Below are 15,293 nucleotides of genomic sequence, written 5' to 3' on the forward strand. Positions count from 1 at the left end.
GTTGGTTAGTGTCCTTCTTCCAGTTTCCAGTCTGGAGTCTTCTCTCTTCCCAGATGTTTACAGACTGCTCTTACATGAAGAGAGGAGGCTACATGTTGAATGTGCTTCAATGTGAACGGCATTCAACATAACCAATATCTTTACTTTAAAATGGCTCAATCAGCATTTTATGCACTATACATGTCTTCTTGTGAAAGATTTGGAAATCTTTTCCTGCATGATGTTTTTTTAATTATTGTTCTCGTTCCAAATAGATGAATCTAATAGGCTAATAATATGCTTGTGATCTAATCAGATTCAATGCATCATGGATTCCACAAAAGATGGAGAAATCCTTGATGGAATACAGAACACACTATAAAATATGCCACAGTTTCTACAAATACAGCCATTTGTTCATTTCTAAAGTCATTTTACAAGTGCAGTTTTTCCATCTGTTCAAGATACTTGTATGTTTTAGTAAATAATAATTTACACGTATGTAAGAAGTGGAAAGATTTCTTTACTTATTTCTTATCTTTAATTTTTTTTTTTGCACACTCGACTGTTTTGTTGTGACACAATACCTGAGGTTTCAGCAGCGAGAGGCTCAATCTGATTCACTCATCTGGTTGCATCAGTCAGTTGGAGGTCAAAGACAAACATGTACAGTATATGTTCGATACTTTAAACTATAAGTTCCACACTGTTTGCTGCAGAACTCGGAAACTTCCAACAATGTGATCAATTTCATGATCGTAATTGGTTACTACCACCGTGCAGGCAAAAGTACGTAGTATTAGTGGCGAGACATAGAACACAATATTTTGGAGTCATTCATAAAAACTCTCCAATATTTAGGAATAACACATTCCTGAATATTGGTTATGTTTTCTGCACATGCCTCTTACAAACCTAACACCTCATGTTACCAGTTAGTATATGTTACCCCCCCCCCCCCCCCCCCCCCCCCCCACACACACACACACACACACACACACACACACACGCACACACAAAAAATCCACAAATCAAGGCTCAATCTGGGCCCGACTGGAATGTGTCACTTTGAGTGTGTTCACCTGGACAGACTTTTCCAGTGTTACGCTTGCCAATCACCCAACACACACACACACACACACACACACACACACACACACACACACACACACACACACACACACACACACACACACACACACACACACACACACACACACACACACACACACACACACACACACACACACACACACACACACACACACACACACACACACACACGGAGCAAAATTGAGAGAAAAGGAGAAAAACAAAGGTAGTGCGAACAGACAAGTGTGTGGTCATGTTTATGGGTTTGAAAAAAACTGTGGCATTTCCTGATAACCTGTGCCAAGTGTGGGTTTGGTGTTCGTTCAGAACTTCAGCTTGTTGAACACCATCTTTTTCTCTCTCTCTCTCTCAACATTTGGCTAGTGCATTTTAAAGCTCTTTCTGGCGGATGTTGTTGCCAGGTTGGGCGTAGATTTGTTAGAACAGATGCCAAAAACTTTGCACATTGAGAGGAAAACACTTAAAAGTTTATTCTGGATATTTTTTCTTCTGTGATTACAATTTTTTTGACACTATCTGTATTCTCAATTTGCTGCATATGAAACCCATTTTGTCTTCCATAAAGACTCGCCTGACAGTGTGTGATGTAAACCAGGGGGGGAAAGAGTGTGCCTCGCAAAGCAAAATGCACCATCAGTCTTGAACAACACTGGCCGGGTCTTTTTTTATGAGATCTTTGAGTTCTTTTACAAAACCTTTGTGACCCTGATGCTGCTGCCTTGCTATGTTTGATGATGATGAAAAGTGTCTGACCCCTCTGTCACTGCTTGCAGGAAGTGTTATTTTTACATAGAGTAAAAACAACGGGGCCCATTAAAAATTGTGCTACTCATGTAAACCACATTATAATGGCCAGATTCAGGAAAGTTTATTCAGACATGGGTTGATTGCCCCGGGAGCATCATGACCCAGCAGCTGCTCAGAGTGTTGAAGCCCGAGACGAAGCCAGCGAGTGTCACTGAGTTGCAATACTCTTCCAAAAATAGCCTCCTACCGTAAAAAGTCTGCGTAAATGGACACTATATTACCGTCACAATAATGTTAATGAACTTTAGAGGAGTTCACTAATGACATGCTGATCCAGGCAGATCCAGTCACGGGTCATGGTGTTGATGCAGCATCAATCTCATGTGTCACTTCCTGCAATTAGTGGAACAAACCCAAAAAGCCACTCTCAGACTTTAACTTGACCACAGATGAGTCACGCAGTTCCAGCTTTAGCGGCTTTAGACTGGGTGAAATGCTCCCTCTTAGGAAACCCAACACTAATGGTGTGCTGCACAAATAGGTGTATTGAATCAGCAAGAAAATAGAAAAAACAAAACGAACGAACAATGTTTACTGACAAATGCCTTTATCAGTTAATAAAGTTCAGTCACATTTACGTCACGCAGACTTTCATGTTAGGCCATTCGCTTTCCACTTTCACTTTGAACCTTTTCTTTGATTAACGTTTTAGTTAACCTTATTGTGAATATTTATTTTAGTTAATCTTGTTGTGAAGATTCCTTGTCTTTGAGTTGTAAAGTGTGTCATATGAACATTTTTGCTGTGCTGGTCTGTTACGTTATTCCAAAACATTTATAACTGAGGAATATTAAACACACAAGATGGGCAATAAATAAACTTTTAAACTTGATTTTCTTTTTCCAAACTAAAGGCTTTTGGGAACATGTTCAAAATATGTGCTTTTTTTTCTTAGGTCTTTAGTTTAACCACTCAAGGTTTCGTCTCATGAGAAACTTCAAATTACAAATTGAAAAGAGATGTAAAACGTGTCCCTGTTTTTTTTCCTGCGTCTGTAACTTCTTAAGCCAGGCATGTTAAAGGGTATGACCTCCTACCTTTTTACAAGAGTATCTCATTACAACCGCCCTTCTAGACTACTGCTATGGTGCGCACATACGAAGACCTCCCAGCCTGACACATCTCCAAGAAAAACAAACATTTTTATACTCGCCACTTCAAGCTGTGGCCAAACTGATTCTTAGATTACCATCAGATAAACACAAATACCAGCGAGTTAAGTGTACATCAGGAACTACAGCACCTTCAACTCTGGGGTTGGCATCTGGCTTTCCACTCCCTCGACAGGTAGGAGGTACCAGAACTGTCCGTGTTAATAATGTTAGAAACACGGGGCTTACTGAGGCTCTTTATGCTCTACTGTTTGTCATTGCTTCTGTTGTCCTCACTCAGCGAGTCATATGAAAATGCATTTATGTGTTTATGGTTGTTTATAACTCAGCATAGAATAGGAAAATAACTATTGCGGTTTTCTTTAAATATGCCATTAAGTGTTTTTGTGGTGGTTAATGCGACTTTGAAATGCCTTCATTTTTAACATTTTATAAAAATGTTTTAAGGTTTTTTAAGTTTATATATATATATATATATATATATATCTCAAAATACATTTATTGCAACATGAATTAACTATCTGCTTGAGCTTCTGTGCTACGTTATGTCCAATATGTTTATGAAAGCAGTGTGACCCCCAGTGTTTTCTTTGGATTTGTTACACGTTGCACAGGCCAGTTATACGTTTGATGTCTTTGATGTGGGAAATCTACAATAAATAGGTGCAAATTTAATTGTAGCATTTTTAACCCCCCCTCCCCCAACTCTTTAAGCAATTTAGACATTTACATTTTGCAGCAAGCACATTATGAACTGCAGGTAGTAAATCTATAACCCTTGTAAATGTAGTGTAAGCACCTCTGCATTCCTGAAATAATAGGTACGCACTGTTCAGTTTCCACACAAATCCCACTCATCACAGATGCCACATATGGTCAGAAATACAAGTGAGCAAGAAATGTTCCAAGTGGCAAAACCAGAATTTCAGATCAGCAGAGAAAATAAATGAATATGTAAAGCGCAATCTGACAAAGCGACCGTTCTTCTCACACCTTTCCCTTCAAACACCAAGAGACACAGTGGAGCACAGATGCTTTTTCCTCTTTCCAGCAGCTGTATCTTTCATCAGGAAGGATGACATTTTCTGGTTCCCAGTGGAGCTCATGCAGCTGGCCACATGCGAGTGAATAAAACAACCTCAGGCCATAACAATACAACACTTTTATTGTGAATATACTATATTTGCACAATAATCAACACCATATTATAAACATTTTTCTTTTCTCTTGTTTTCTCTTTTTTACAGTAAATAGTATTAGTGTACAAATGTATACAAAATTTATTCAGGCTAGTGAAGTTCCACAAAAGAGTATTCCATGTACGGTATTAAAGCACAATCAGATATTGGAGGGACACGCACATGCCTGCAGATGGACACGGGACCCTCGGAGGATAACACAAGTCAACACACAACTTTGATAGACAGCATAACCTGATCACTCAACATCAGCATGTCACCATGAAGGCGAGATGGAGAGAACTCAACATTTAGATTTGAAACAACTAGAAAAGAAAAATACATATTAAAAGGTGTGATCGTTATGAGATATGATGAAATAAGGCAATGCAGAGTTACCATTGGTGGTGGTAGTAGTGTTGTCAGAGTTCTCTCCAGCAGGCCCTGATGCTGATCATTGGCATAGACAGTGTTCAAACACAGAACAAGCTCATCCCATGACATTGCAGCATTTGGACGCCGAGCCTTCAGCGTCTGCTTCACAGCACTTATTGAGCAACACAAAGAGGAAACAAGCATAAAGGAAGGAGAACAGCACGGAGAAGGAAACAAAGAAACAGTCATTTTGATATGCTGATCTCATTCACAAGTCATTTTGGCTCCTGAGTCTGGTGAACCAGAAAAGGGGAACAGAAGCAAGATTAACGGAGAGAGGTGTTGGAACACAAGCTCAAGTCTGGTTTGGGATTGTTTGGACCAGAAACTAAAATAATATTCCTCTCCCATAATTAACTTACAGGTTGTTTCTACTGTTGTCTGGGCCACACAGATCAGGAAAAAGCTGCAGCAAATTTGGCCCATTTCTTAACATAAAACTGCACAGGCGACCCTCTCTGACAGACTGCAGCAAGCGATAACATAGAAGCACAACACAACTCTGATGCATTTGCCTCATTCAGATACCAGACTGTTTGAGCTACTATGTAGGCACTGGGAATTAGATGCATCAAACTCACGACAACCACAGCTGTCAGTCCGAGTACAAACATAATTGTAGTATTCAAATAGGTTTGTCACACTGGGTGCACCCTGACCTCACTCATCTACCAGTGAGATACTTATCTATTTATCGAGCTAACGTCATCACTTGAATACAGACCCACCCACGTCTGAGAAATTTCTGAAAATAAACTGGACCTGAATAATCTCTGCAGTAGGTCTATTTGTAACTCTGGCCCTCGGTACTCTGTGAAGCTTTGGTGTCAAAATATTGGTGTTGTCTTCAACTCTGTACTGAGCACATGCTGCTACAATACAACACCTAGTCAGTCACAAAATGCTAGTTGATTTTGAGTACAAAAGAATGAAATAGATAGATAGGTAAGGTACATTAAAAACACTAAAACCAAGGGGGTATTCCTAATAGTTGCACTGGTTTTCCGAAATCAACAATCATTACCGCATAATGATTCATACGCAATATAAATAAGCAACAAACAATATTGACAACGACACAAATCAGTGCTGTCAGTGAACATACATCCTTTGATTGATGTTTAGTTGGCATAGTGGGATAACTCATCAACCTCCACCAAATACATCAGAAAAAACAAATGAGGCAGAATTAAAGGGTTTGGTTAGCTCTTACTCTTGCACCATAGGAGAGTATTGAGGAGTACATTATAGGAGTGAGTGCAGCTGAGCACAAGAATCGTGTCTCTATGTTTGGAAATTGGTGAGGAGGGAATGAATGAGCACCCTTTGGCATTGGAGAATGAAGATGTCGATACTGGTTGTCACAAAAGAAACGCCTTTTTTTTTTCTTTTTTTTTTTTTTTGCAGATAGTCTGCACACATCTTGTATGGTGTCACTTTATTGTCTTCTGTGAAATCGAATGAGCATGATTGTGTCTGTGTGTAAGTGTGTTTGTATCTGTAGGGGTCATGAGTGTTGTAGGGATGTGATGAGCCACATCAGCAGCAGTTGGAGACTGAACACTGGCCAAAGACTCGGCCTCAGGAAAGTCCCTGCTCCACAATCAGAATCATCCTCCTGTCAAAAAAAAAAAAAAAAAAATACAAATCGGGTGATGGTACATTCGATAAAGTTTTCTTTAACATGCAATACTGCTTTTCAGCAAATGCACACATGGTGTGACAAACACGGCCCAGTTCATGATAACACTTTATTTTACTGTAATATATTTTCTACACATGTTCCCAAATAAATCACATATTTAAGGTGGGATTTCACCCACAAACAAGTCCTTTTACTTCTTCCGCATATGTGTGTATGCCTCTTTTCTTTTCTTTTCTTTTTCTTTTTCTAATTTGATGGGAGTATTCAGGATATCCGTGCATGTCACAAGCCTTGAAGAGAGAGGTGGGACTCCTCTGTATTCAAAGGACAGGAAAGCCATGTGAAGCTTCCTCTGTTTACTCTAGTGACAAAATGAACTGGCCAGGACATACACTGTCCTGCTTGGAGGGGCTCAGCCAAATGTAATGGGACAGCTGGACATAGGAAAAGGGATACAGCCCATTTTTACTCTGTCCATTCACTTCCTCAGATACCCCTGCCCTCCCCTTGGCTTCCCAGCTTGGCCTCCTCATTATATAAACATGCAGGCGCATGAATTGGTGGCCTGTTATGTGTATGATGTACAGCTTCACAACACAATGAAAGGCCGAGTTCACTGAGATATGGGAAATATTTCTTCTTTCCAAATATTTAGATGGCTTTTTAATTGTTCAAAGCTGGGTGGTGATGCACTGTTCTCAAATAAGATTTAGTCACTTTCTTTTTTTGTTTTAGTAATGCACCCAATGCACTTATTCTATCCAAATTCTCTAAAAAGACTTCCATTATAGACATAATCAAATATTTAAATACTCCAGGACTTTGTTAGTGACACATTTATATTAATAAAAAACCTTGACGAGTATTTACATATAATGCATTTTTTCTTCTATACCATTTTTGACTCAAACATGCTATTTTGTATAAAGCATATATAAATAAAAACACAAATCAATGTGTACACAAAAAGTGCTTGAAGATAATTTTATGTGAATCAGTTAAACTACAATAAAATCCTCAAGTTTAGGCGGCGTTTATTGCATTTTACCAACAATTTCACAGAAAATATTCAAAGAAAATTATGATGTGCAAAAAGCTGTAAACTATTTTTTTTTCTTTTACTTTACATTATCTTAAACAGGAAATGTTCTGTTCAGCGAATAAAGTGATGAATAAATTCAATAATATTGATTGCACATATCCATACTACTCTGATTAATCCCGTTTCAATTGTACATAAAATCTCCGTACATAATTTGCACTACTCTTTTCACACTGTACATACAGTTAGTTTTGTAAAATTCGGTCCTCTTTGACCCTTTTACGTTTACTCTTTGTGTATGTTATTTTATTTTTGATGTTGGCATTCTCTGTGGACATCAGAGTAAGAATGTCATTGTGAGGGGAAACATGTTTTCATGTACACATGACAATAGAACTTGGGATAAATGCTGCTTTCGAGTTGCTCCCTGTGCTTGAAGTTCCGACCTTAGATTAGCATGACTTTCCTCGGAAAAGTTGAATTGTAACATCCCATAAATAATCATCTCGCAGAGCTCAAGATATTGAAATGGATGTACAACTTCTACTGTATGTACTGTAAGAAGACCAGTAACATATTTTCCATGGCAACATGTCACACTGCATGCTGCCATTATGCAAGTTTGAGTTTAGACCCAGGGCGCCACTCTGAGGAGGTTGGTTCTTTAATACAGTTTGTATTTCTGAGGCAACTGGAAAGCAGCATAGCATGTCTGTGATCAATTTTCATGACTCTGTGTGATGACACTGACCCTGACGTCAGAGCCAGAAACAACAAGAAAGGTGTGGAGCTCTGACCACAACTCCTGCTGATTGGGCACAAGGGCTCATCCTACCAGACAAGAGCAGCAGCCAACAGGATGCCGAGTAATGAAACAGAACAGAAAGACAAGTGGTGACACAAAACAAGAGGGAGAAAAGCAAATGAGTGAGCACTCCAAATTCATGAAAATAAGAACAACAACAAACTGAGAAGTGAAGAACATGAAAATGAAAAAGACTGTTGAAACAGGTGGTTGATGGTGCTTTGAGTCAGTGCAGAAAGCAAAAGGCTGATGAGAACCAGACAGAACGGACAGTGACCCAATTGTGTAGTCCAACTAACAGAGCTGGTTCCAACAATATGCTTTGCGCTCAGGCACATGTGTGGTTGCGACTTACGTTTTCATTGTTGTCAAAACACACGTCTGGCCCTTTGCGGTATCTGGGGTTCTGAGCCAACTCGCATGGATTTGGACCTTCAGCTGAACAGACGCTCAGAAAAACAATACGATGCGGTGTGCATTTAACCATTTTTAACAGCAATGAAATGATTAGATTTGTTTTCTCTGTAGCTCATCATTTTTGTCTCACCCCTTGACATCATTTGACCCACATAGTCATTCCTTTCTTTAACTTCTAACCTCTCACAACTGTTTTGCAAAGTGCAAAGAAGCTTTTTGAAAGAAAGTACAGATTCAGACAAAATTGTCCCCATAGGAAGGTTGTTCTGGTGTCCTATTTCTTAGCTCGTGATTATGTGATTGTGGTACTAATAACATAACACTATTCTTATCAATACATTTAAATTGACTCCTTTGTTGATGCATTGTGAGTGGCTCGTCTTTCTATTTGAAGGCTCGTCGGTCCTTGTCTGTGACTTTTTTGGGGAAAACACCAAAGCAGAAGTTTCTCCAAATGGGGTGTGAGCACCTTGCATGAAGCCTTCCCATGTGATTGGGTGTGTGAATGGGATAATGACACTGATCCTATCAATTGCATTAAGCATGCTGACAAACTGAAACGAGCTACAAATGAAAAATATCCACCAAAGTTCATCTCTCATTGTGAAGCAAATTCTTTTTTGTAAATATTAAGTGTATCATCTTGTGACTGAATGCATTTTGTAGTGGTGGTGGTGGTGGTGGTGTTATTATTAGCAACTGGAGGCCCCGAACCTGAACCCATGGGGACGTCAGATGATGACACCTTTACTGTTACATCTGCAAGAACCTCGATTTAAGGCACATCTGTCAAACACATATATACACATACGTGCTAACATGCCACGGCTCTTAACTTTAATTCGACTTGATGGCAGCCTGTAGTCCAGATGAATTTAAACAAAGAAAACTAGTCTAGAAGTAACATGAGACCAGGTTCATATGCTGTGCACCTGGTTTACTGTTCACCCATGAACATTCAGGAGGGGACCTACTGCAGAGTCCTTATGTGTGTGTCCTTGTATTGACAGTTTAAAGATCCTCAGTCACTCAAGTGATGGATGGAGGAGTTGGAGGAAGTGTAACTCGTTGATTTGTTTTTTCAGGAGTTGATTGAAAGGATACAGGGTTGTTCAGCCTGTCGTAGCGGTCTGGGGTCACATGACAAACAGGTCGCTTTGGCATCAGTGATCAGAAACACGAGGTTGGTGTTTGGCAGCTTCTCAGCACGGTACATCCTGGAAAGCACACAGAGCCACGCACACTTCATCCCAACTACACTGGATTCGCACAGCTTGTGAGATACCTGTGGTGTTGGGTTATCATGCAGCTCCAATTTACATGCGGTAATAAATCCAACACTCCAGCCATCTGCATTAACATATAAATCATACAGCAAATTTTGCATCGGCTTGCAGGTATATGTGGAAATGTGCACATAAATAAACATTGACAACAGTTCCCTCCTTTCGGGATTGGATTTTTCTGTGGAAGTCATAAAAGCTTGTATATCAGCAGTTCTTAAATTTGGGAAGTAAAGCTTCAGCCACTTGGGGCTCGTAACAACCAGTAATTACAGCCATATTTAACCTCCTCAGATGGCCCAAAATTTAAAATACAAAAAAAAAACAGGTTTGAGCAAAGTAAATATGCAATGGCCCGTGAACGTGAATTACTGAGTTTGATGTACATCCAATGAGGGAAAGAAGAAAAAGAAACGGATAAAAGAGCTTTTATGCTTCCTTCTATGATTCTGGGCATTGACAGATCAAGGTAATCTGTGTCAGATCTAAACTCAGCTGCTTGAAATCAGGCTGTATGACGAAGATGGGCCAGAAAACTAATGTTTTTCTGGAATAATAAACACAGGAGGATGTCCTGTAAAATGGTGCAATAACAAGATGACTAAACTTTAATAAGAATACAGATCATAAGGTCTTTATTTTTATGTTTTTGCAAATATACAACATTTATTTCCTGAGGAGCAGTTAAGGTGTCAGTATGTGGAACATTTTGAATGTGAAGAAAGGGCATAAAATAATGCAACAAATGAGAAAAGAATCTAAAAACATGCTAGGATCTTTTCAGAACACAAGAATCAGATTACTGACAGATTTTTTTTCTAAACTGAATTCTGTCAGGCTCCTTGTCTTACCCTGGTGTCTGATTGCTGTTTCCTGCCCTGATGTGTTTCACCGGGGCCAAACTGTGAGTTTGCGTTCGCCTGGTGACAGCAGTATATTATATATTGGGCCTCTGTTCTGTATATTGTTTATGGTTCATCTGTTTTGCTGCGATCCTTGTGTCTCAGTTGTTCCCATGCACTCAGCATTCCTGCGTCTGCTATATTGCTTTGTAAGTTCAGATTCCCTTGTTTTAATTTTTTTTAACTTTTTGCCTCAATGTCTCTGCTGGTAAGGTTATGTCGTAGATGTTAAAAGTTTAAGTGTAAATATGTTGAGTGCAACTGATCCTGGTGCTGAAGATGATACATGTACTCATCATTGTATTAGAAATACTCAATAAGGACTAGTAAAGGATAGAGCCACATGTGGTTGTCTCATTAATTAATATTCCTTATTTGAGTGGACAATGAAGACATACCTGGAACAGTTTCCACAGTCCAGCACACCTGAGTAGGATCTTTCATTGTTGTCAAAGAAATACTGAGTCTGTTCTGTGATACAGCTCTCCTTAAACATGGCATCTGGAATGTCTTCATCGGCTGACTCCGCTAGAAAAAAAGAAACAACATTCACACTGGAAAGTTACCAAAAAAATGTGACTTATGCAGTGATGGGATTAAAACTAAAGACAAATACAAAGTACTTCATAATCAAAATGATTTCAGAGCGTTTTGTCCTTACCCGCCTCGAGAAGGTCAGGGAACATGAAACTGAAGAATAGCTGCTGGAGTATCGACCTAGACGAAGAGAAAAAAACAAGATGAGTCAAATGTATGAGTCAACAAACCTTCAGAAGATTTTGTGACTTTAGTCAGAGCAACATGCATATGTCTGGGGTTATAGGCACCGATGTTGTAAACATCGGGGGTGGGGGGGCGGGTGCATCAGCTATTTTATCTTTTAAAAAGATGATTGTATTGCAGATGGATTGTCATAAAGCACTGCAGTATGATGTTGTGTAACTGCCCTTGTCCTACATCAATATCATTACTCAACAATATGTCAGCTCCACCCGCAATACAAACTCCTACCTTAAAGTACGAGCATACTCCCACTCTGACACACACACACACACACACACACACACACACACACACACACACACACACACACACACACACACACACACACACACACACACACACACACACACACACACACACACACACACACTCACCAGGCAGCACTGGAGGCCCACCAGCCAATACTGAGGACGTCTGCAATGGTAGGCTGAAGTCAAATCCAGAGAAGAAATTCGTGTAAGAAAACAATCTGACAATGAAATCTGTGATGCTCAGAAAATGTATTTATGTATAAATAATTTTCTTTTTTGTCTTTTCTTGTGAGGATATTTTTCTATTGCATATTATGACTCTGAAAATAGAAATCAATTGTAATACACAGTCATGGTATTACTGCCAGATCAAAAAATACAAATGTGCAACCAATTTAAAAAAAAAAGCTCAGATAGTGACAACAGAATGAAAGAATAACCTAACCACAAAGACGGAGCGGGGTCCGGCTGCGGCCTTGCTGTCTTTCTCTGGGTCACAGACCGACTGGTAGTCATAGGTCTTGTTGAAGGAGTACAGGGAGGTATTGACCAGGTTGATCATCAGCACAGGGTCCACTTCACCGAAGAACTGACCTATCTAGGTAGGATCAAAGGTGCATGCAAAATGATGACAAAAACATGAATGAGCACCAATAAATTATAGCATATTTTGGCTGCATTCATCAAACCAAAACTAAAAATAAAGGGAGGAGTAAAGTATTTATCCTTACACTAGTCGATGTCTTCTTAATGATTTTTACAGTGTTGAGGGATAACATGTATATATCTGCATCATGAGACATCTACTTCACCAACCGAGCTGTCATGTCACATGCTTTGAGCAGATTACACTATTAACTCTAAACTCACACCACTTTTGTCACAGTAATGCTTGGTTGAATGCCAGATTTCCCCAAAACAACCTGCTCTCATGAGAAATCACACCCTAAATATAGATAACCTTTTACAAACATTACTGTAAGTATCAGGAGACTTCAGGTAATCAAAGCGTGTACACCTTTTAAAAGACTGTTTACAGCTTGTAAGCTGCTCACTTTAATAGTTAAAATCATTTTTGCAATCTTTACTCAAATGATTCCTCCCCAACTCATGGAGTAAATGAATCATAATTTTGAATTTAGTCCAGTAAAACGAGATGAATGATTTCTTTTAACTTACAAATACAATCACTGAGGCAGTAAGTGCAGTCAGAGGTTGTTTCCTTCCCAAAGCACTCATGCTCACAGTTTTTCAAGGTACTCTGAGGGTAGGTTGTTCAAAAACCTTTGGAGAATTTTTCGCAGGACATATTTGCTGTGGATTTAGCGGGCCTCAATGTCATCTGTCTCTTCATGTTATTAAAGATAGACTCAGTGATGTTCAGATCAGATCTCTGTAGGAGGCATGCCATCTGTTGTAGTATTGTTTTTTTTGTTTTTTTCTTTTCTTGTGGCTGAATCCATTTCTTTATGACTTTGGCTGTATGCTAAGGATTGTTATGCAGGCAAATTAATGTGGAAGCAATCAAACGTTTACGTGATGGCGCTGTGTAGAACACCTATAGATTTGAAATGATACCGTAGGGAGGGGGAGAGATGTGCATGCGCTCCATAGCCTCCGGCAATCTCTGCAGGAGGGAATAGTGGCCGTGAAAGAATCTTTCCACCTTGGGAGCTGGGATAAAAACTTTGCTGATACAGTGGATCCACACACTGGTGCCGTGTAGACAGACCCCCCCCCCCGAAAAGGGAAGAAAGTTTTGCGGATAGACTCGTATTCTTTGCTGTGTAAATGGGGCCAAAGTGTCATTACTTTGTGAAATTATTGCATATCTGCATATCTACGTATCCACAGTACATATCTGCATGTTTACATATCTATGACTTCACAGAGATGGACTTTTAGAACATCACATTTTAACTTTCAGAACATTTTCATTCAGCGTGCTATTTCACAAAAAGGCATTACATCCTGATTTATTTTTTTAATTACAAAAAATGGCAGTAAAAAGATTTGAATTCTCTTGAGTCAGTGGTCCACAGATATCGCATACAAAGGTTTATCACTCTATAAATGTGGCCTCTAATCAGGATTAGGATTGTCAAATCACTCGGTGCCCTGGTCTGAAGTAGGGAGTGGTGTGTGTGTGTGCGTATACATTTAGATGGAGGTTATTATCACATCAAGTTTTGTCTCGAAGTATTGAATAACTTGAATCCAAGGACCAATTAAAATGCATTTTTATCAGCATTTTCCAAGGCACCAGTGGGGAACTGTATTATTATAGGGGCATGCAAGGCACTCTATCTATCATCATGGAGCTGTTTTGGTTTCAGAGTCTTGCTCAAGGACACTTCAACATGTCGACAGAGAGAGAGATGAGGAATCAAACTTGCAACAATCCGACTGAAAGTCGACCATTCTCCTAACTGAGCCTCCACTAACCAATGGACGTGGCTGCAGCATTTCAGGCACTGTCCATCTGCTGGGAACTATTTAGGGTTCAATGTTTTGCCCAAGGAGCCTTCGATATGTGGATATTGGGAATTGAATCTATGACTTTCTGATCGAAGGACTGCCTATCATCCAACTGAGCCACAGCCGCTTCAAAAGTCTCACTTGATGTGTTTGAAACGCAAAGCTACAAAGTAAAGAGGAGCATCGTGATCCTGATGAAGGGCTCTGAATATGAACAGATATCTGGGCTAATAATATATCATTTAACAGGGCGAGGAGTATAGAGAAGTTGTGCATGATCTTCGCAGACACCGGCTGTGTCACAGTACAAAAAAAGAGATAGGATTTATTCAAATGCCTGAAGATAAACTGCATGTCAGACATTGTGACGGTGGAATGGATCAAAGACAGCAGACGTCTAGTCTCGTCTCACATGAAATGTTTCCAAACCCAGTGTATATATCCTGCCGGTGACAGACAGGGGCCGAAGGCAGCCTAAAATAAGTGGAGTAATTCAGCCAAACAGACGTCTCACATACACTGGGGACAAACTTCAGTACAACTTCCATGACGGACTAAAGCCCATCAGAGCCTTTCTCTTTGATCCTCCTCCAGTGGCTAGTGCTTCACTCGAGCAGATACATGAGTGTGCTGCTGTCCGACAGGAGCACAGCTCAGAGCAAACAGACCATCCTCATAACTTAGCTGAGTTGTATGTCCTTTATTTGACCTCTGCGTGAAACTGATGAATTACTGTGACAAAGTTAAAAGGAGAGGGAGAGAAAGACAGAGATGTAGAAAGAAATGAAAATATAAAATACGACTGTTGGCAGAGTCTTTCATTTCACCTTTTCTAGTTATGCGGCTACAGATGTTTTATTGAGTAATGATTTACATTTTACTAAAAACTTGGAGGAAGAGAAGAAGTAGTCGGCGCGAATAGAGACTGACACAAGAACATAATAATGTAATGATTTGCTAAACTGCTGATAACTTACCAGGGTAATATACTCGTCTTGATTGGACATGAGAAGGAATCCTCCATCATCCAGTATTATGCAGTCTACGTGCTACAGGATAAAAA

At 39.6% G+C, this 15,293-nt stretch overlaps 1 protein-coding gene across 1 annotated transcript in view; it reads right to left on the reverse strand.

Moving 5' to 3' along the window:
* Positions 1-4,165: 4,165 nt before the first annotated feature.
* LOC308136374 (voltage-dependent calcium channel subunit alpha-2/delta-1) overlaps positions 4,166-15,293 on the reverse strand; it is a 71,581-nt gene continuing 60,453 nt past the window's right edge. Inside the window, exons 31-39 of the mRNA XM_080504711.1 lie at positions 15,208-15,279; positions 12,198-12,350; positions 11,876-11,928; positions 11,380-11,435; positions 11,117-11,246; positions 9,638-9,750; positions 8,472-8,554; positions 8,063-8,142; positions 4,166-6,242 (exon numbers count right to left, since the gene is read on the reverse strand). Of these exons, the coding sequence (XP_080360837.1) occupies positions 6,206-6,242; positions 8,063-8,142; positions 8,472-8,554; positions 9,638-9,750; positions 11,117-11,246; positions 11,380-11,435; positions 11,876-11,928; positions 12,198-12,350; positions 15,208-15,279 (777 nt within the window). The 3' untranslated portion in view covers positions 4,166-6,205. The remainder of the gene's footprint in view (positions 6,243-8,062; positions 8,143-8,471; positions 8,555-9,637; positions 9,751-11,116; positions 11,247-11,379; positions 11,436-11,875; positions 11,929-12,197; positions 12,351-15,207; positions 15,280-15,293) is intronic.

Source organism: Blennius ocellaris (assembly GCF_963422515.1).
Source record: "Blennius ocellaris genome assembly, chromosome: 11".
Taxonomy (NCBI): Eukaryota; Metazoa; Chordata; class Actinopteri; order Blenniiformes; family Blenniidae; genus Blennius; species Blennius ocellaris.